Below are 23,508 nucleotides of genomic sequence, written 5' to 3'. Positions count from 1 at the left end.
GTATTTTGCTGACGATGCCCTTTGTGTTAATAAGTAATTGTAAACGATTTACTTAAATTGAATACTAGCGGCAGCACCCCTAGAGGCATCTGACGGCAAATGTTTTCTATGCCAGTAAAGGCCTCAAGTGGCACTTTATATTTTTTTGTGTTTTTCTTTTCTATGGGCGATTTCTCTTTGGGTGGCGGTTGTGGTACCTACACCCAAAATGGTTATGAATCTTCCCAAGACATATGATAACCTATATTTTAAAGAACCATTTCCGTACAGACACACACAGATCCTGTTACTTTTATAAAAGGATTAATTTAATCTTACTCTATAGAGGCCTGTTAGTAAAATCCTTATTACCTTCTAAAACCAACACAGACCTATAGTTTTTTCTAAAATTTTAAACTGCTTTGTATAGTTTTATGAGATCTTATGCACACATCCATTCATCCAGATACTTTAGAAAAAAAGATTTAACCTGTCAATATCACTGAATATTTTCATATCCTCATTCATCTTTCCCATCTTCTCTTTGAGTGTAACCATCTCGGTCTTTATCTTCTCCTCAAGAGCTTCAATCTTTTCTGAATTTAGAATGAGAAAATATAAGAGAAGTCCAGTAAGTCGTGCAGTGGCGCCGCCTAGCGAGTCTTTCTCTTCCAGTTGCGATTTATCTTGGAAAGTTGGTGGTACCCTTCCCCCAAATAGTTGTACACATTCCCTCCCAGGACCTATGAGAAGCTAAAATGTAAAGGAGAACCAAATCGGTTCAGCGGTTAGCGAGAACCTTCGGTACAGACACAGATCCTGTTACTTATACCAAGGAAACATGGGTTAAATATTATCAAATTTAAAAACACTCCTATTTAGAAGAGTAAGTGCTCTAATTTCAAGAAGCGAAACTGTCTGTTTGCATTTTTTCCTTTCTTTCTGGAACACTGGGACATTAGACTGTGATTTACGCTGGTGCCAAAAATAAAACATTTTATCTTATTCGTCGACTTTAGGTATTTTTCATTGTATACAAACTTTTTAAAAAGATATTGTAATCTACAAAAAGTGTATTTTTGTTTTTAAGTCATTGGGATGTACATCAATTTATCGTTTACCCCCTTAAGATCCTTTAGATTCTCATTTTAATAGCGTCGCTATACTATGAAATAAATCGTCCTTGTTTTATAAATAAAGTTACACTTTCAAGTATGAAGTTTTTGTAAAGTACAAATTATATAAAAGCAAAAAGAAAAACTTATAATTGAATAAAACAAATAATAAGCTGAAAGAACAATTAGAGCAAAGTAGACGTACAAAAACAAGAATGATAACTTTCATAATAGGAACAAACTTATAATGCTCAATATATATATTAAACCCAGGGATCTAAGGGGATTAGACAATATCCGTTGATGTACATCTTCAATATTAATACACAAAATTAACCCTTTACAATTAGTTGTTGAAACGTATGGACAATCAATTTAAGAAACTAACCAATCAAAATTAATTAAAAGTCCCCAAAGTTGTTGAGCCAACGAATAAGAAATAGTTATTTCTCGTATCGTATTATAAACGGCTTTCCGCGGATATAGAATGTACAATTATAAGATTAAAACTAGTTTTTTGAGCCTCGTGGTGCCGAAGGCACCGGCTAAAAAAACTAGTTTTAATCTTATGATTGTACATTTCTATATTCGTAGAAAACTGGATATAATACGATGCTAGACATAGTTTTTTCGTATTCATGAGAACCGGTTCCTATCCACCGGATTCAAATGAATACGAGAAACGTTATTACAAAACTTTGGAGACTTGTGTAATAAACAGCCTATTGTCTCCTCTCACTCTGATCAAAACCAGTAATATTTACCTAAATTAAGATTCAATTGTTGATGCTCCCTCTGCAAACCCTCCAGAGTATTCTTAGACTTTTCTATTTCTCCCTCTTTAAAGGCGAGGTCCTCCTTGAGGCTGGCATATGCGTTGGTGGATGGCAGGTTTCCAGAGTGCTGCAGGTTCCTAAAAATAGCAGAACAAATTTTAGTTTAATTTCATAGATTCAAAAATTTTGATCATGTAGTAATTAGTAGTGGGTTTCACAGTATTTTCACAGTAGCTTTTTATAGATTATTTTATGTTAGGTTAGGTAAATATTTCATGATTAACCCGATGGGTTAGAGCCTCTGCAGTGGCTAGAAAGGAGAAAAGCTACTGTAAAAATACGACAAAACCATTTCCTTGATTATATTTACTATGGCTTGTCGGTTTGTTTGCCTTACTGCTATTTATGCAGTTATTGTGCGTCTGTATTGACCTTCAAGACAACAAATCCTGATTTTTTCATGCTTCAAAATGTTTTAAATGCAGGGATCTCAAAGGGATGAGACGATATATAAAGAATTAATTGATGTATAACTCCAATAATAAATACCCTTACAGTATAATTATTACTTGAAATTTTTTGACACTATTAGGTAAAACAAAGCAAGAATTTATAAAACTACCCAAATTTTTAAAGCTAAAAATGCGATGGGAGATCGAGTTTATTAAATTTGATTACCCAATTTACCTAATTTGTAAGCCCGGGTCTTCGACCCTCTGGGCAGACATAACTGGTTTCAATCTGGCTTCGGAAAGCTGTCTATAACACGATGCGATAAAAAACTGTTAAAGTTATCAATTATCTGTGAAGGATCTGTTCTTTTGATATTCCTTTTGATAATTCAGTCTTTTAGATTTTGATAAAAAGTTTCGAGCAAAAATATTCTATTATATAAAGTAAATAAATTATGCTTTGCAAGGATCTGATTCATGAAAAATTAGTACAAGATAAGTTTCTAAATATAGAAAATAAATGATCCAATATTTTTCTATATTTTCTGAGGATATGATAAAGTGTATCTTCTATGTAATAAACTAGCATTAGTGGCCCTAGCATTTAGGGGTTCTGAAGGGGTAGGAAATTAAATTTTTAAAAAGCTTAAAACTATCATGGGACCTACTTGAAGATTTCATAAAATTGAGAATTTAATCGGATCAGTAGTTATCGAAATCTTAAGCTATAGCCAAAATAGATTAAATAAGGATTTTTTTTATTAAATTTTTTTTGGGGGGGGGGATTTTCTTGGGTTGGTTGTGGTACTCTCCTCCTAAATAGTTATAAACCTTTCCAGGACCTTTTAGCATGTCAGTTCAGCGGTTAGCAAGAACCTTCGGCAAAACAGACAAACAGACAGATTCGCACCTATCCTGTTACTTTTATTATCACAGTATTTATAGATAATCTTGCAAAAACCTACCTCGACATACTCTCTAAAGAGTTTGCAATATTATTTTCAAGCTCTTGAAGTCTGCTTATTTCAAGGTCCCTGATTTTGAACACAACATTAATTCAACTTAGAAATTAAACATCATCTAATTATTAGACAGTTTTATAATTAATATTTTATTTTAAAAATATTTTCACTAACGCTTTTCTGAAAAAAGAAGATTGTGATGGAAAAGAAAAATGTGTTTGATAGTTTGTCAATGTCATGTAATAAAAAACATCAATATTCATCAAAAAAATTTCCATCAAAGAGTTCAAGAATTTACGCAATTCTTTTAATTCATTTTTATATTAAAATACACCAAAAATAGAAAATGGTTGTCGGTATAAATTGATCTGAAAAATGTGATTTGTTTGTTACTTTACTTTACTTTACTCGGTTGTTTTGGTCTTTTTATTCGTTTTGTTTTTTATTGTTTGTTTCAGTTTGTGTGTCTTTTACCTAATTGATACCTCTTAGAACGGTTGATAACAACTTAGGGCCAGATCTTTATTAGTAGGTCCCAAGGTACTAAACACCTAATTATTACAGCCATTTAACCCTTTTATTGCACAATCTTTAACTAGAAGTACCAACTGTGCATGGTAACGAGTTACGCCTGATTGGGCCCAAGGCATTACCAATCTTACTATTAATGTCGCGCATATGACACAGTTGATAACGTCTTTAATTATGACAAAGTTTGTCTTACACTACGTTCTATTAAATTCTTTCTTTTTTCTTTTTGTTGTTGTTGAATGAAATACTATCTTTTTCCAAATTAAATTACATTTGAGTTACTTTACCTTACATTCATTTTCCTCCTTTAATTTAATTTGTATTACTCTGTTCATTTTGGTTATAATAAATCTTTTAAAAATTCATATTACTTGAATATAATCGTCCTTGTTTAAATTTAAATAATGATGTGTTCCTAGTTTCTTGGAACGCTGCTAGAAATTGGTCCATCTGTTCCTCTCTCTTCTTTAACTCCCGGTACTTTTGGTTCTTCTCAGACTAAAATAATTTATACAGATTAATAATTTACAAATATATGTGAAGGAAATGTTTTCATTCTTAAAAACAATACTAACGAATATGCCCCTAAACTCCTCTATGAATCTTTGAATTTTTAATTTTAAAAAGAAATAAGGAATATTTTATTTCTTGGGATGATTTTTCTTTGGAGGGTGGTGTTACCCTTTCTCTAAATTTTCATAAACTTTCCAGGATTTATGGGAAGCTTCACTCTAAAGTAGAACCATATCGGTTCAGCTATTGGCGATATCCTTCGGTACACAGACAGATACACATCCTGTTACTTTTTAAAACGATATAGAGAGTGCAGCTGCTCTTCAACCTCAACTATCTGTCTATCTATCTATGTATGCACCTGATTATCCTCCATATCTTGTTCTAGTTGGTCTCTCTCATCCTGTAGAGAGCGCAGCTGCTCTTCAACATCAACTATCTGTCTATCTATCTATGTATGCACCTGATTATCCTCCATATCTTGTTCTAGTTGGTCTCTCTCATCCTGTAGAGAGCGTAGCTGCTCTTCAACCTCAACTATCTGTCTATCTATCTATGTATGCACCTGATTATCCTCCATATCTTGTTCTAGCTGGTCTCTCTCATCCTGTAGAGAGCGCAGCTGCTCTTCAACCTCCACTATCTGTCTCTCCATCATACTGATCTCGGTATTATCATGCTTCACCTTAAATAATAATTGTATTAACGACTTTGTTTGATATTTAAGATGTTTGAATTATTAACCACAGAGTTTTTATGATGCTTCATCTACTAGTGCTGAAAATTGTATATTAATTGTAGCAAAGCATTTTACCCATCTCTGACCAATTACAATTGTCAGGAATATCAGGGGATAGGATAAATAAAATTAAATTACAAAAAATCCGCAAGTATAATAAAAAAAATATTAATTCTATAGACTACAATTATTGAATTAAAAGTTTTGTCACTCCATTAGTTTAATCATCAAGATTTGATAAAACTATTAATGAGACAACTTTAATTAAACTTTGGGTACTGAAATAATGTTTTTACATTACAATATGACGTGACTAGGCAATTACTGAGAAGCATACTATTATACCTACCTATTTTGGAATAGCATCGCTACTGCAAAGAAAACAAGATGTTTTTTTAGTTAAGGAACATTAATTAATTTTCTTCACGTAGCATTTGGATCTATTTATCACTTTACTTGAAGAGTACATGGTTAATAGGGTAGGTCTATGGAATATAAATTGATATCTAGTAGCCAAAAATTTGATAAGGAGGATTATGATCATATCTAGAAAAGCATATTTGTGTAACCTTAAAAAAAGCAACATATTCCAACGAATGAAAGAGAGAGTGGTAGCAAATGTTACCTAGAGCCTAGAGTGTTTGTTTGACGTATGTATATAAGTGTGGTTCTCTCCTAATCTATGAAAAATATCGATCTATCTAAGAATGACGGACAAACGAACATACCCTGCTTTGTCACTCTAAAAGACCTATATGTGAAAAAAACAGAAAAAAATAAGTTCTATATCAAAGTTTAAACCTTTAACCCTTACAGATCGGGGGGGGGGGGGTCATATTGACCCCCCCCCTCTATTTTTTCAATGTCATTTTTTTTGTAGGTAAGATAGAGAGTTGTGACTTCATGACTTTTTAAGTTTAGTAATTACACGTCGGCAAGAGTTGATTTTATTAGGATATCTGGTCTGTGTCGGTCGTGGTGTCCGGTCAAAGTCGGTTGGGTAGCACCAAAATTAAAAAAAATTCCAAATAAATCTTAATTTCTACATTATGACTTTGTATATACGGTAGAAAACTAAAATTTTTTTGGTGAATATCAATGACCTTATGAGAAAAGTGGTGTTATGACCGTTTGACCGCACCCTGACCGACATTATGACCGATTTTTGTCCGGCTTTTACTACAGACATATATCATGAATATCGTGGCTTCTATTACAGCTAGAGACCTATAAATTTTTTTGGTAAATCCTTGAGCAATAATAAACAGATAAAAATATTAATTGGCGCCGCCAACCGCCGTTTTACCGCCGTAACCGCCGAAAATGGCGGTTTCCGTTATTTTCCGTTTTTTGGCGATGATCAGAAAAAGTAATTTTTTTGTTATGAAAAATAAAAGTTCGTCCTAAAATTTGGTCATCCTAGCTGCAAAATTGGCCGCTCTACAGCTGTTTTAAAATTTAGCGGCTGGCCGCTAAAAAGCGGCTAAGGAGCGGCCTTACCGCTATGACTAGAAAAAGTAATTTTCTCTAAAAATACACATGAACCACCAGAAAAAAATTTACGTCTTTATCTGTAACAGAAGCCGAGATAGAGGGGGGGGTCAATATGACCCCCCCCCCCTATCTATTAAGGTGGGAATAGGGGCCCGATCTGTAAGGGTTAATCTTGATATAATTTTTTCTCCCATTTACATATTCCAATTTGTGATCTCTAGTTTAAACTAAATTCTAGGTAAACCGATATTTTTATATAAATTAATCACCCGCGTCAAAATTTAATCTTTTTTTTTATTAATTTGATAGTTTTCTTATTGATTAAATCTATAAATATCATTACTTTCATTTCATATAAAAATTTCCATAATCAGAGTTTAATTAAGAAATATAAATTACATACAAAAAACTCAGAGTTATTGATTAGGAGAAATTTTCAAAAATTAATTGGACATTAAAAATCAAAGGGTAAAAAGTAGGGTTGGGCCGGATATCCGGTGTGGCCGGATATCCGGCCGGATACCGGATATTGAAACTATCCGGCCGAATATCCGGCCACACCGGATATACGGATACCGGATATTGAAACTATCCGGCAGGATATCCGGCCACACCGGATATCCGGATACCGGATATTGAAACTATCCGGCCGGATATCCGGCCACACCGGATATCCGGCCCAACCCTAGTAAAAAGCCTAGGTTAGAAAAAAATTGCATAAACAAGATATCTAAAGCAAATATACAGATGACAATCAAATTAAATGTCCGATTTTGTACAGTATATACTTTGTAAATACGTTTTTTTCTTCTTCGATTTTACATCATTTTAAATCAGTTTTGTTTTCTACAGTGCAGTGTACAAAATAAATAGGTTTTATACCGAAAATTAATTCAACTTCTAGAAGCAGTATTTTGGTGGATATTTGCTCTTACTATTTTTACTTTCGTATATTCTCGGATTACTGGATATTTGTCATCGTCATATTACTATTTAGATGCAAAAGGTTAAGTTTTTTGCTTGCTTCATGACTATGCACATATGCACAAAAAGTGATGTTGTAAGTCTAACCTGCTGAAGCAAATGTTCTCGTTCTTGTTGTGGAGTACCACGCTGTCTTTCCTCAGCCTGCAATTCATCCCTCTTGGCTGTTGCCTCAGCCAGCTGTTCATAGATACGGACAGCCTCTCTCTTCATGGCAGATACAGACAGCTCATCCTCTAGAAAAAACAAGGGTGAGAACTTTCATGAGTAGCTATGCACAAAAGATCTTCGGTTGATAAACAGACAAAGTAATTCATAATTAATTAAATGTTCAGTGGTCATAAAATAGAGGCAAAAATGACATAAAAAGATATCAAGAGTGATAGAAAATCACAGAACCTTCATAATAATATTTTTTTCTTGCATTACCGAAGGAAGAAATGACAGGCAAAGTAAGTTGTATACTGGATGATTTTTAAAACGGGGTATGTTCACAAACAAATCAGCGTTCTATTTTAAATTGCAGCAATGAAGATAAACATGTGTGAAAAATAAAAACTAAGTTACTTCAACACAAAAACTCCTTAAAACAACGAGAATTCTAATTTCGATGCCTTTAGCCTCAAACATTTTGACCGAAAACTAAAAGGACTTTTTGGAAAATAAAATTTTCTTGAAGAAATCTTTACCTAAAGCTGCTCTACGGCTATTGAGTTGGTCAATTTCTTGATTTATATGCTCAGCTGCCTCACTGTATCTTTGATTTGCTTCCTGTTTTTTTTATCAAAATTTTAATAAAGACATTTAATTTTTTTGTTTAATTGTTACAAACGACTTTGTTAGATTGTTGGTTAGATTGTAGGTAAATTATACCACTATCGCACTAAATTTTTCTCAATTCCAGAACAAAAATAAATTTTGAAGGATTTTATGTAGTTAGTAAATTGTTTACCCATCGATTCTTTAGTTTTCGAAATCGTACTGGACATATAGACGATAGACATATACATAAATATTGATTTTACAGTAAAGGATTCTTAGTTAAACTAAAACCTAATATAGTAGAACCTTTTAAAAAGTATAAGTTTGTCTTATTAATTATAAAATTCCTTAAGTTGTAGGTATTGTTGTCTAAACTCTGGTTGCATAGCTGAGACAAGATTCTCTGTCATATTTCTTTCCTAAACAAGAATAATAAGAATAATTAGAATTTAGCAATTCTATTTTGAAAGAGTTTGGTTATTTTCGGACAACTGTTAGCAAAATGGGACAAAATTTTAGGCACAGATAATAAATATAGTAGACCTCGATAACCAAACTTAGCTCACTTATTTTATTAATCTTGTTTAACAGTATATGAGGTAAGAAATTTGGTTTTACACAATATAATTTACCCAAGAAATTCGACTATTTATAGCTGACTCTCATGCGCACAAATTGAAAAAAAAACTAGCAAAATCGACATTTGAATAATTTGGAATGAATAACACACAAATATTTAAAATTTGTATTTTCGTCGGACAGAAATATTTGCAAATTAGCAAACTTGCAAAAAAACATAAATTTTGATTAATTTGATGGTTAAATTTTTCTAAATTAAAAACAAATATTTTTGAATTCTAGTATTTTGATAAATATGTAACTTTACAGTGTCTCAAAATCTGCCATGTAACCTCATAAAAATGAGGGATTTTCCAATTTTTTTAGGGGTTTCCTTCCCACTTCTTCTCTCGCCTCCCTCTTTTTTATGACGTCACATGGCTGATTTTTGAATACTTTGTTACGATAAATATGTTCAATTATAAAAATTTTAAAATTTATTATGTGTAAATTTTAGAATTTATTCTGTGAGCTCTACTAGGGCTACCTAGATTTTAACCTCTTAAGAAAATCGTGTAGGAGGAAGTGACTTCTTATTTGAAAAAAAAAACAGCATAAGTTAAGAGCAAGTTAACAAAGAGATAGATTTATTAAATAGTTTTCAACCTACATGTAAAATTAGTGACTTGTTTTAATATTATTTTCCATTTTTAGATTAAGGCCATTAACGTTTTTGTATAATCTATTGGGTTTAGGTTTTTTAGGTTTGATGGTGTGGCTTATCCTAAGTATCCTATGTATGAAGACTAAGAGGTATACCTTTATAAAAAGAGAAGTATACTGAAAATGTAATTTCATTAAATAATAAATAGTAATACAATTTTCCAAAAAAAAGTATTAATAGCTTTTGTAAAAAGCCAAAACACTACGGGGCCTCAATCCTATTTAAGTGATATAGACATTTTCATACCTGATCAAGTTCTAATTCAAGTTGATGAATTTGTGCTTCTCTTTCTCTCTTCTCTGCCCATAGCTGCTCTACTTCCTAAATGATTGTATATTTTTATTTTTATTTTCGTGGAAAATTGTCTGTATTAGGATGCTATACATGATTTTTCAGTATGGAACCAATTCTAAACCAACGGATAACAATCGGTTTCGAAGCCATACTGGAATAATAAGGATTACATTATAATTATTTCTATAAAAAAGATATTTTAATATGAATATCTTCTTTTCCTTATCAGACAGAGAAAAAGTTGTGTACAAGTTGTCTTAAATTATAACCTTAGCAATTTATTTAAAGAACAATTTTATAAAGAAAAGGGACGTTAACTTCCAAAGACAGCATAAATGTTAGGCTATATCAATTTGATAAAAAGAATAACAAAATTGTTTATTTTAGTTTTATCATAACTTTTCAAGTAAGTTATTCAAAGGGGACAAGATATTGGACGGTGGATACCAAATGATGATTAACATTTTACCCCTTTTGTACCTTTTTATGAAAAGTTTAGAGTACTCTTGGTACCACAGTTTGATTAGGAGTCCAAATTACCGTTATATCATAAAACTATTTGAAGTTCAAATTTAGGCAGATTTTGGTAAAATTTTTTATATTACCTGAGATGTTTGTTCATTCTGAAGTTTCAATTCAGCACATTCAGCTTGGACTTCCACTCTGTCTGTATCCGTGTTTAGCTTGTCCACCAACATATTATAATCAGCTAGTACACCCTAGTACAAATATATATATTAATATCTCTGTATCTGTACTGAGTATGTCCTCCAACATATTATAATCAGCTAGTACACCCTAGTGCAAATATATATATTAATATGTCTGTATCTGTACTTAGTATGTCCACCAACATATTATAATCAGCTAGTACACCCTAGTACAAATATATATATTAATATGTCTGTATCTGTACTTAGTATGTCCACTAACATATTATAATCAGCTAGTACACCTTAGTACAAATATATATATATTAAGATGTCTGTATCTGTACTTAGTGTGTCCACCAACATATTATAATCAGTTAGTACACCCTAGTACAAATATATATATTAATATGTCTGTATCTGTACTTAGTATGTCCACTAACATATTATAATCAGCTAGTACACCTTAGTACAAATATATATATATTAAGATGTCTGTATCTGTACTTAGTGTGTCCACCAACATATTATAATCAGTTAGTACACCCTAGTACAAATATATATACTATTATGTCTGTATCTGTACTTAGTATGTCTTATCAACTTTTTAATATCTAGTCACGGTAAAATAAAGATAGCTTACTTGACTTTCGGTTAATTCTTGTGCTAGCTGCTTTACCCTAAAATTTATATCTTAATTAGGCTCAAAGATAGTTGAACTATACAAATCTTGTTTGTTTGTAACCCATGTTTGGTTTATTAAGCAATATTGTTAATTAATCTTTGATAGAATAATAAAAAGATTTAATGATAAAATTTAGTGATGTTTTAGATTTATTTCTGCAACAACATTAAACAATTTTCGTACAAATATTGTCCATGAAAAAATTATAAAAAAAGTTTATTTTTAAAATATAAAATAATAACCTGTTATCATAAGCAAGATAAGTTGACTGTTCTTCTTTTTGAGACTCTACCTCTCTTTCCAGCTTTCCTGAAAAGGATAAAAAAAACATGCCAAATACTGTTATTCATGTATTGTGTATATTTTGTGCATAAACTTGGTTTACGTCACAGACATACAAACTGGAAAAAGAGAGGGAAAAAATCACATTAAACTAAATTGATATTCATATTGAAATGTAAGAAAATTGGTTGAATAGAATCATATGTTCCATTTGTAATGAAAGAGAAAATTCTAGTGTACCCTATGAACCCCTTAGAATAGGCCTAAAAAATTTATTACCCCCCCCCCCCCTCCCGTCCCATCCATTTAAGAAACACTACATACAAGTTGTTTTCCAGACAATCCACTAATCATACACTAAATAAGTCAAAAGAATGATTTTAAAATACCTAGTTCTATCTCTATACATAGAACTAGTTTTATAGACTTAACTATGCATTTAGAAAGATTATAAATTTTCTATTTCTCTATATATTTATATAACTAGTTTTATAAATATTTTTAAAACCCAATTAAAGCCTTTGTATATCAATACAACAAGTGTCATAAGCTACAAGCCTACACTACACATGTATAAAGATTTTAAATTACCTTTCCTTCTATATTTTAATACTTTCATTAGCTATACTGTTGTGAATGTCTGTAGAAAGATCATAAATTTTCGGTCAGCTTAATTTGAGTTGCCGAATGTGTACACAGTTTCCTTGGTGTTTCCTCATCCTATCTCAATATTTACTAATAGCTAAAAAAGCTTAAAACTTTCAAAAAAAAATCTAAATTTGAAAAATCAAAAGTTTGAATGTATACTCTATAAATAGTTTATACATTCAAATTTGGATTTTTTTTGGACATTTGAAGTTTTTTAGCAAGTAGTAAATATTGAGATAGGATCAGGAAACACTGAGGAAACTGTGTACGCATTCGGCAACTCATTTTCAACTGACCAAATTTTCTTTATCTATAAATAGATCTAAATAGTATCATTAAGATTTCTAAAACCTAATTAAAATCTCTCTTTAATCACATAACTAGTATCATAAGCTACACTACACACATATATAAAGATTATAAATTACCTATTTCCGTGGTAAGTTCCGACATCTTTGTTCGTAGAAGCCCCAGGAAATAAGATTTATCCTAACATAAAAACATAATATTTCAATGTGTTTTATGATTCAAATTAAATTTTGTTTCCCAAATTAAACTAATTAAATGAATCTTTTAAGGTTACCAAAAAACAATTCAGATTTGATCCTTTTTTTAAGTTTAAGTTTTATTTAAATTTCAAGGGTATATAAAAAAAATAATATATTTTTCTTAATTATTTTCTTAATAATTTTCTAATTGTTACCAGGGAAAATTTTTGGATTGTAAGCCATTATCACAGGTCTTTTTCCTGCAGGGCCTTAATCTTGCGGGGCTGCCCTCTACCTAATATAACGTTACCTAACCTAATCTAACAGAAAAGAAAAGAAACTTACAGGGAAACCAACAAAAAATATGCTTACACTTTTTTCGACGTCCGTAAATTTTATCAATCTAAATTATATACAAACTGCAGGGTATACATCTGATTTACCTGAAATTGTCTTTGAGGACCTCTACCACCTCCAGTTTTCAGTCCTGCCAATCCTTGCTGGGTAATGGGTCTAAAAATGAAGTAATTACTTAATCATTTGAAAAGCTTTCTAACAAATATGTGATCTTTGTAGAATAAAAAATTCTGAAAAAAAACGTAATTAAAAAAGAGATTAAGCTTAAGACGAATTTTAATAATATTTACAAAAATAAACTCGTTTAATACCACTACATATTCTTTTTTGCTGAATTTCATTTCTATAAAATTTATTTATTGCAAATGAAAGAAAAATTGTACAAAGAAAATTAAATTTGGAAACAGATTATCTGAAATTTAGATTGATAGAAAAGAAAACATTTTCAATTATACTGAAAGAATTTTCCGTAAAATGAATTAAACTATTAATTGTTTTTGCATTAAACATATTTTTCGTTTTCAAAAGTTTTATATATTTTAATAGGAAGACTTTTCTATAAATAGGGTAGGTATATTTTTAAATCTATAAAGATAAGCTCCGATGATTGATTTAGGAAAATTGGTGGCGTCCTATCAATAGGCAGGCATCTCTATCATTTGAAATGAAATTCATCAAAATAAAAAGTGCTGTCACTCTATATTTGTTTATTTATTGAAATTCGCTTTTGTAGGTGTTGTTATTCTTGTTCTATTTAAAGTGAATATTCCAAATACAAAAAATAAGCAAAATATTAAATGAAAAAGAAATCCTTCATCTTCAAATTTTCATATGTCAGAGATTTTTTATATCGCTAGATTCATTAGCTAGATTAAATTGTTTTCCATTAATGTGGTCATTTAGATTTAGGTTCTTCTACAAAGCACTTAAAATCACTAAACCTCGATAATTAAAATATGAATGAACCGGCATAGAAAGATTTAGCTTAAATTAAAGTTTACCTGTCCGCTACACTAACAGCCGTCTGTAGGCCAACCCCCGACCTGCTGGCGGGTCTGTTTCTCATGGCAGTCTCGGTAAGCCTGGATGCTGTACCGGGAACCAGCCGGTTGGTCAAAGAGCTGCCAGGACGGCCCATGGCACTACCAGTTCTACTCGTCATTGGTCGGCCTACCAAAAAATCAAATAAACCAAATGTTCAAAATATAATTATATTCTTTTTATGACTTATCAAACATTTGCGGCTTTTGATTTCTAAAATAAATGAAGAGCATTTAAAAATATTAGTCTAATTATATACTGTTTACCTAGTCTTGTTTTTAAAAGTACAGATTATTAATATATATGACATTTATAGAAAATAATCGAAATTTGTATTTCTAGAGTGTTAAAGGAGTGTTGAGAGGTGTGGAAGGTTTCGATCTCCTCCTGCACACCACTGAACCTTGTATAAAGAGAGAAACTACCTATACAAAAACTTGTATAAATAATATATTATGAAAAAGTTGTTGATAAACTCTGATTTATTTATCCTTTTTTTATTTGTGTGGATATTGTGTCCTAAATACAGGGATAGATCAATGGAATATAAAATATATATCAAAGTTCCCATTTGAATACACAAACGTGACAATTTGTATTTCGCTGCAAAATTAACCATCAGAGTTGTTTAACTTTGGTCATATACGGTTTAATTAAGTTTGGACTCACCACAAGGGTTAGGCTTAAAGTAAATCTTTTGAAGAAAAGTTGGTAAGGGCCCGGGGGATGGGTTTTTGAGTGGTCAACACCTAATTTAAGGAAACACTAAAAGTAAGAAGAATAACATATGAAAAAGATGGGCTTAAGTATTAATTTAGATATAAAAACAAGCAAATATGTAAGTAAGTACTAAGATAGTAAGGGGTACGTACAGGGACGTCTAAGCTTTTTTATTTGGGGGGGAGATTATTTGAAGGGGTTGCTGTTATTTCTTCTATTGGGAGGGGGGGGCGGGGGAAACAGAAGTGCATTGTTTTCTTTAATTTTGTGGGGGGGGGGGGGGCGGGTACCTAATGTAGGGGTAATTTTTATATGAGGGGTCTCTGGGTGTGTATGTATGTATGTTTGTCACATAAGACCTTGTAAACGGCATGACTACACAAAAGTCAGAAAGGTTGTAATGTTTATGAGCAAAATTGATGCTGCTTGGAGGGAGGATTTGGTTCCTCCCTGTATTATCACTGGTTCTTATTCCTGTATCCTTGGAATTAAATACAATTCTGCTGACGTAAATGAAGAGTTTTTCACAAAACTTTTAGCAAAGGTGAAAATAATAAATTCGTGGAAATAAAAATTACAAAATAATCTTTCTAACAAAATATAATTTCAACTCGTTAGCTGATTTTAAAAGTATTTTTGTATTTGTTTTTATTAAAACTAAGTTCATATTTTAATAAAATAAAGATAATTATATTTTCGTATGTGGTGCATTAACCCTGCGGTGCTATCCAATATAGCTACCGTACCTAACCTTGGTAACAAGGCACATTGATGAAATCGAAGGTTATTTTTTACATTTCACAAAAAATGCTCTTGACGAAGAGACTTTCATGATCCTAATATTTTACCTTGAAAAGAAGTAACAGGTCTATCTCTAACAACTGCTGAACCTTGTCGACTGAATGGCCTCTGAAATTGTTTTTTATTACTTGATTAATGATTAGGTCTTACACAACAAGCTGAGTAACTTAACCAAAATCAAAATTTTCAACATTTGTCAGTACAATGTATGGTTATTTGAATATTGTAAAGTTTTTATGTTATGGATGGTTATATAATTCAAGTAAATCCGTTGAAATGGTAATAAGTCTTACAATTAGGTTCAAGTTATAGGTGGAAGTGGGGAATATTTAAAGAAAGAAAAATTTGTCCATATTCAGGTAATAATGAGTAAACTTCTTTTAAAAAAAACAGGTCGAACATCTCTATCAAATAATAAATTATCCATCTGATTTCAGGATTTTAAAAGCAAAGTAACAATATCATTTGTAATTAGTTACCAAACAACGTTACAGTATATGTAATTTTATATATAAAACATTGAAGCTTTAAGAATATAAGATTCAAATAATAGGCCTGTAACAATATAAGAGAATTCTCATAAATCGTCGAGTAGATGTTGAATGTTAGTTTGTATAATATGACCCAAAAATACATAATCATAGATTATTATTTTGATATGATTTCTTTTTCATAATATAAAAAAAAATCACATAACTATGAAAGAAAAATGTGATAAAATATTAATCTATGATTGTCAGCTAATGTATAGGCAATAGAAAGGCAGAAGAGGTTTATTTTTAAGGTGAATTAAACTGAAATAAGTTTAAATCATTGGAAAGTTATTATAAAGGGACTTCTACTTTACATTTAAGTAATAAAATCCTAAAAAAAAATTTAAGTAATACATACACTGTAAAAAATATATTTGATATTTAAAAATAGTTTGAAAATTAATTATCTTTTTAATTTATATCCTGGACAAAAAATCTTAAAAATTGCAATTCTTATTTTTTTTTATTTCAGACGTTTTAGTCTATAAAAAAACTGTAATAAAAAGTGTAAATATCAAACAAATAATTGACAGTGTATTAAAAGATGTTTGTTTAAAATGCAGCTATCCATGCAATTTATATCATGCCACAATATTTATGTTAATATATATATCTACATATTCTCAGAGCAGGGATAAATATTCTGAATAAAAAGTGGTAGAAGAGAGATTCTAAACACAAAGTTGAGAGGAATTGTCAAGCCTCAACAGCTGCATCTACAGATGCACGGCTGCAGCTCAGAAAAAAATCACTGATGAGGACGGTAGAGTCCTAAGAATTTAAAATGAAAAAAATCGGAAAGAAATTATTTTCAACTTCTTACTACAGAGGTTTAAATCAATATTTCTACAATCTGTAATAAATCTTTGGTTTCTCTGTTGTAAAACTTTTTAACCAGAATATTTCTCCAATGCTCTGCAATGTCCCTAACAATGAACCCATTGTTGAGTCTACACGAAACTTACCATACAACCATCAAACATGGAACCTTATTTATCTTAGAATGAAGATTTTATTTACAAGTTTCTTGTCAAAATACACAAATAACAGTGATAAAAAAAATTTGCTTTTTGGGAAAAAGTTATAGAATTTTTTTATTCTTTAGATAATGTTTAACAAGTGCGATTTTCGTTCTTATTCAATGAAAAATTTTTTTTTCTGCATTTGATGATTCTACGGTAAAATATATCTATGTATATGAAACAATATAAATTGCATTATAAATATGCAAATTCTATACAGTCTAAAAGATCAAAATTTGACCTCCACCACATCTGATGCAGCATAATATTATTCTTCATTATTTATAGAACAAAAATTAAACGGCTGAGAAATGATTTTATTTGCAAGTTCAAAATATTTTTTCTATTTTTAACTAAAGCAACCTGAAATACTTGAGATAATATTAATTATATTAAAATTGTTATTTAATAATTATTGTTTGAACAATTCTATGTAAATATCCAATTTACTAAATTTAAGTGCCTTATTTTATAATTAACTTATCATATTTTTTTGGTGAATATGATAGAGTTGTTCAAACAATTAAAAACCTTTATACAGTACCTCTGCAGAGACGCTGGTCCTTGAAGTTCCAGGCCGATATCCTGTTTTCGGCCGATTACTAACCAATCCTGCCTGCTCACTGCCACCATTGCCTTCATCAAACATCCACTGCGGAATTGCCGCCGTTGTTGGCCTGCTGGTGTAGCTCGTCACCGGCCTATTTTGTACATCATCCGCCGACGCTGGAATAAATCCTCGGTTGGATGAATCCGGCCGTGCACCTGACATTGTTGTTGATGGCCGGGAAGGCGGTGGCGGCATTGCTACTTGTCCTCGCTGCGGCGGATTTTCACCGCCATTGGTTGCTGGAGCCGCAAAACTGGCACGGCGAGAGCCAGCGCTCGTAAACGGCCGCAAGTCTGTTTCATCAAATTCTGCCATACTTTAGTTTGCCATGCTCTATAGATTTTAAAAGCTTTTAAATATCCTCAAACAAAATATTAAACTTAAAAAGCATAACTTTCTGACAGGAAAAATGTTTTAAAACTAAGGAAGGGAATTTTATTGTGAATTGATAGAAGGGATTTTTTTTTATATGTTTACAAATATTTTAAAAAGTAAACGTTTAAAGGTGGGGAAAAATAGAACATACATTGATAAAACAGTTAGTTATAATTTATTTAAAACAAAATAATACCCCAACTAAAATGCCTTAATTTCAGTATTAAAATTTAAACAACTGAATAAAAACCCTTGTATATGCATATAAAATGACTATTGACCTTGTATCATGTAAAAAAAAAATCAACAAGTTCGAGCATCTCCAAAAGTGATAAGGCTTTTTGAACAAGTTTGTAATTCTTGCACTTGTATAACTCCCCTCTAGCTTTTTTTGTGTTTGTTTTATGAAAACCTTTTAAACGAAGATACAAACTGAAAACGTACTCAGGTCTATAGCGTAGTTTTGCTATTAAAAAACATGTGCAAATCTAATTCAAGTTTAACTCAATTTACTCTTGGACACAAAAAGTTTAATTTCAGGGCTCTGAAAATGCTGAGATAAAGAAAATGTTTAAAATTTTGGGCTAACACAGGAAGTATTTGTAAAAATATTTATTTAATTTAAATTGATAAATTATCATTTCTTTTTATTTTGAAACCAACTTATTCCTAACACTTTAATTCAAACCTCTTTATCAGGAAATAAAAATGCAAGTCAAATTTATTTGTTAGTTAGTTAGTTAGATAGATATATTTTTATATATTTATATTTAAAGTGGTTATATTGCTTTAAATTTTTTAAAATAATAAATCCATTCCAAAATTTAGCTTCACGAAGAAGGCCTCTTTGTTTTAATTTGCATTATATTGAACCAAAATAGTTTTTTAAAAAAACTTTTAATACTAGGAAATGTTAAATATAAAAAAGATAACAAGGATGACAAAACACCATCAGCGGGACATAAAAAAAATTATGCAATGGACAAAAAGCCAAATTGAGTTAAAGAGCAGTATTCAGTTGTTATAACAAAGAAAGAAAGAGAGAGTAGGTAAAAACTTAAAGCAAACCACGAAACCATTAAAAATGATATATATGTTTTAAAGCATGACCGACCGAAAGACGGACAAAACAGTTTTTAGACTAGATGCTCACTTGTTATAGGAAAAGTCACTGAAAATATCTGCTATATATTTTCAATTGCAGCGGAGGAAATAACATTTTCCCATACCATTACGGACATACATAAGTGAATTATAGAGTAGCTACTAAAAAAGAGACAGACAAACTTGTATAAAGAAGAATAAGAACTAAAGGACTGTATTACATTTTGTATAATTTTCTTTTTTGAATTTAAAATTACAAGGGTTGAAACAAATTATGTCTATATTTTAAGGTCTACATACAATTTACAGTTGGATTAAGTTGTTAGGAATAAATTAGTTAAATAAAAGGCCGACACATTTAGTTTGACAGATAAATTAACATGTTTCCTATGAATTTATAGTAGTAACGATTAATAAATATTCTTATACTTTGCTAAATTACCAAAATAACAGATTGATGTCAAAAGAATTGATTTTTCCCCTTAATATGATTTAAGAAATGGAAAAATATTGACATAAAATACAAAAATCCTTTCATAAATATTTTTTCATCAGTAAAAAAATAAACCCTGTGTTAGGTGTTGAAAAATGACCTGTTTTTCATGACCTTTATTGAAACAAAATAAAAATGGATGGTGCTACAATATAAAGTGGATCTTTGTGAAGAACATTGAATCATCAGGCCTAGCTATTGTGTTTTCATAGTGTCTGATTCCTATAATATGTCGAAAACGAACACAGTAATAGTGTCTGACTGATTATGACGTAACAAAAAAAAATTAGCCAATGAGAGGCCGTTATTGACCAATGGTAAAATTTATAATGGCCTCTCATTGGCTAATTTTTTTTGTTACGTCATAATCAGTCAGACACTATTACTGTGTTCGTCGAAAACTCTAAATAATTTACAATGCCTGTCCGTCAGCTAATTAGTTGGTCTTTCAGTCAGTCCGGGAGATTTTGTCGGCTGCTATTAATGATAGACAGCTAAAATAGTATGCGAATTTAGTCTATATATACATTATTTTGTCCACCTGTCTATTGGTAATGCTTCAAAAGACATAAACCGCGTTTCTCGAATGTTTTGTGGTTGTAATTTTAAGATTTTTCATATGCTTTCTCTTTTTTATAACAATTGAACATCTGCTATATAACTGACTTTGTCTGTTTTTCTATTCCAATTATGCTTCGCTAATTATGGAAGTTGATATCCTTGGTGGCTAATATTTGGGGCATAATTAAACACTTCATTTCCCAGTTAAAAGAAAATCATCTTTAATTTACATTTTTTGTACCACCTTGAATTATAAAAGTTTGAGAATATGCGCACATGCATTTTAATTCGCGTTGCAAAACCATTATAGTCTTTTAAAGTAGGTACCAATTTTCAGGGATTTATGAGATATAACATAAATAGTAAAAATGCACAAAAATAAGACTTTGATTAGTATTACGATATATTATCAAAAATGATAGTTTAAAGATATATTTTTTTTCGTAAAATGTCAAGTCCCTTATTTCCCTGAACAATTTTTAAAAATTTATCTAATTTACAAGCATTTAGAGCAATTTTAGGGGGTTTAATAAAAGCATGTCAGCGTTACTACAATAATATAAAGTATTTCTATTTAATTCCTAAATTAGCTAATTCTAATAGTTAATATTTTTTCATTTTTTTGGTCGAACTTTAAGCTAAGCAAGCGAAATTTAATTAATTTATCATAATAATCATTTTACAAAACGATAGGCTTACGAATACGATACTTATAAAAAACATTGCTCCTTTTAAAACTATACATAATATATTCTTATACTTTTGTGTACTCGAGGATTTATTTTAAAAGGTTTTTAATGTGTGGAGTCTATAAAAAGAGCAATGTTGTTTTTATTTACACTAAACTTCTCCACTATTTACGATTTTACGACAGATTTAAGTAAGAATAACGTGGTAAATCTTTAAATACAAGAACAAAAATATAATTATTGTCAACGAAAAACATATCTTATCTTTAAAATTGCCTTGGGCTGATAAAATAAAAATTTAAGCTTTATTTTATTTCGTTAGGTAAACATCATTTGATAAAATAAAGACACTTATTGACCAATTATTATCGAATTCATTAATGTGCTTGTATTTTAAGAATTTGCCTGAAATATTATAAATTATATAAATAGTATAATTACTTACCTTTCCAAATTATCTAAATGGAAAATAAAACCACTCTAGAACCTTGATATAGCTACTGTGGAATGCTTCATATTTAAAAGAGAAAGCAGGTCAATTCTTTGTATTTTTGGATGGTATGTTGCTTTCCTTTGTTTTTACCATTAATAATAATCATAATGATTATTTAAAAATATCATGAAAGAAGAGTCTTCTTATTATATAAGTTATTTTAGGTTTGTCATTAAGACCTCACTAACCACTTCTGGAAGCTTCATATAGGTCCAAGAATAACTTTGATTTTTTTTCTAGCATAGCTTAACCGATTTCTATCCGCTGGATTATAATCGGTTCTCAGTCATACTAAAAAATTATCTATAGCATTGTATTACAGACAGATTTACACAAATAATAAGATAGAAAAAAACTTGTTTTAATTTTATGATTTTTTATTTTATAACCGCGGAAATCTGTCTATAATACAATGCATTATATGACAATCTACACTTGTCGGTTAATTTGAATAATCTACACAAAATGTGAGGAATGTTTAGGCTGAGAAAAATATAAAAAAAATCTTTTTTTTTGGCCTTATCTTATACCATATCAATACAACTATTTTTTAAAAATAGTCAACAACAAATATGAAATATATCGATATAAATGCCATATTAAATGATACAATCATAAAAGCGTTTAAATATGCTTTTAAAAGAAATGGTCTGGTTCAGACAAAATTTGTTATCCTGACACTTATTTGGTTAGAACCACTTGAGAATTAACTCAGATAGCCAATTATGACAAATATAGTGAGTACCCCCAGACTGGATGGTCACACGTTGACTTCAATCATATGTACACCCGAACTTGGTGCTCAATGCTTTAAATTTTGTTGTGTAGTAAGGTCGAAAATGGCTATTCAAATACATTGAGTTGTAAATTACTCTAACTAACCCTACACTTTAGTATAAAATCTTATTCGTTGACTTAAAAGATCTGATAATCTAGACTGACTTGTAATTGGTCTTTACAAAGTAACATAGTCCACACTTTTCAACCAATAATACTAAACACATAACATACATAAGGAATAGTTTTCTAGGAAGGTTTTGGGTAAATCACCCTATAACTTTCATGAAAAGGATGGACTTATCAGTGCATAAAGGCAAACTTTAAAAACAAAAAGATTTTTAATCCGTAAAGATAAATAATAGTAAATATTAGGAATGTTCTTTCTTAGTCACAACTCACAATTGGCAAGACTTTTTAATAGTCATTAATTGAACCACTTTAAGTACTTTGATATTTTGTATTTACAAGGGAATTGGGATGCTTCTATTTACACTTTAGAAAAGGCTTTTAATAACAGAATATTTTGTGTTGTTAATAAATTAGTAATATAGGAGGGATTTTTAGATGTCGTCTTTAAGAGACTACAATTTTATTGTTTCCAGAAAAATACCCAATTTTTAAATTCACAACGTGACAACACACTTGAAAGATATTTAAGATAACTTTTTCGGTTCTCATTACATGTTAAGATAATTATTTAATCTTGGTAAGTCATTTCATGAAATAAAAATACACAGTTTCAAAGATTTTTACATTTTATTATAAAATCTAAAATATTATTAAATTAAACAGTTCTGTAAGAGGGGTTTCAGAAAAAATATGAATTCTAAGTAAAAATTGACAGTCATGCACAGAAAACAATTTGCCTCTGGCTTTAAATACCGATGTTATAGTGTAATTTCATAAAAATAGCATACCCACATATATGTACAAAATTATATACAGTCAATTTTGGAAATTTTTAAAAAATATCTCACTATTTGGCAAGGTTTAAAGTTTTAGTGCAACCTATAGGTATTTATAACCTATAGATTGTAATAAATTTCAAACTTTGGTTTTATTCCATTTATATTAATTTTGGAGGGACAGGCCAACAGTTTTAAGTCATTTGTCAAATAAGTGTTGAAATTTTAAATCATCATGTATAACTTAAACAAGAATGGAAAACATTCGGAAGTAAATAAAAAAAAAATATTCATCTGATTTTTTAATAATGCTTTTTAGGTATACAGTATTATAAGCTATGCATATCTATAAACAAATCCTAAAATTGAAAGTATGTCCTTTTACTGT

General features: G+C 30.2%; 1 protein-coding gene across 3 annotated transcripts in view; it reads right to left on the bottom strand.

Annotated features, from left to right (window-relative positions):
• LOC145316234 (intraflagellar transport protein 74 homolog) overlaps window positions 1-21,446 on the bottom strand; it is a 30,248-nt gene extending 8,802 nt beyond the window's left edge. Inside the window, exons 1-19 of one of the 3 annotated variants that reach the window (XM_080156631.1) lie at window positions 21,388-21,445; window positions 17,655-18,053; window positions 15,603-15,663; window positions 13,995-14,163; window positions 13,080-13,149; window positions 12,577-12,637; window positions 11,461-11,527; window positions 11,177-11,213; window positions 10,489-10,602; window positions 9,836-9,910; window positions 8,657-8,726; window positions 8,235-8,318; window positions 7,633-7,781; window positions 4,963-5,013; window positions 4,792-4,860; window positions 4,233-4,313; window positions 3,288-3,358; window positions 1,859-2,007; window positions 470-575 (exon numbers count right to left, since the gene is read on the bottom strand). In XM_080156631.1, coding sequence (XP_080012757.1) covers window positions 470-575; window positions 1,859-2,007; window positions 3,288-3,358; window positions 4,233-4,313; window positions 4,792-4,860; window positions 4,963-5,013; window positions 7,633-7,781; window positions 8,235-8,318; window positions 8,657-8,726; window positions 9,836-9,910; window positions 10,489-10,602; window positions 11,177-11,213; window positions 11,461-11,527; window positions 12,577-12,637; window positions 13,080-13,149; window positions 13,995-14,163; window positions 15,603-15,663; window positions 17,655-18,035 — 1,865 coding nt within the window. In that variant the 5' untranslated portion in view covers window positions 18,036-18,053; window positions 21,388-21,445. Of the gene's footprint in view, window positions 1-469; window positions 576-1,858; window positions 2,008-3,287; window positions 3,359-4,232; window positions 4,314-4,791; window positions 4,861-4,893; window positions 5,014-7,632; window positions 7,782-8,234; window positions 8,319-8,656; window positions 8,727-9,835; window positions 9,911-10,488; window positions 10,603-11,176; window positions 11,214-11,460; window positions 11,528-12,576; window positions 12,638-13,079; window positions 13,150-13,994; window positions 14,164-15,602; window positions 15,664-17,654; window positions 18,054-21,387 lie in introns of all 3 variants that reach the window. The other 2 variants (XM_080156623.1, XM_080156642.1) reach the window with 2 other exon arrangements.
• Between the last annotated feature and the right edge of the window lie 2,062 nt (window positions 21,447-23,508).

The sequence above is a fragment of the Acartia tonsa genome, chromosome 1 (genome assembly GCF_053477335.1).
Source record: "Acartia tonsa isolate MP-2025a chromosome 1, ASM5347733v1, whole genome shotgun sequence".
Taxonomy (NCBI): Eukaryota; Metazoa; Arthropoda; class Copepoda; order Calanoida; family Acartiidae; genus Acartia; species Acartia tonsa.
The sequence above is the reverse complement of the archived record's forward strand: the minus strand, read 5'-3'. Positions and strand labels throughout refer to the sequence as shown.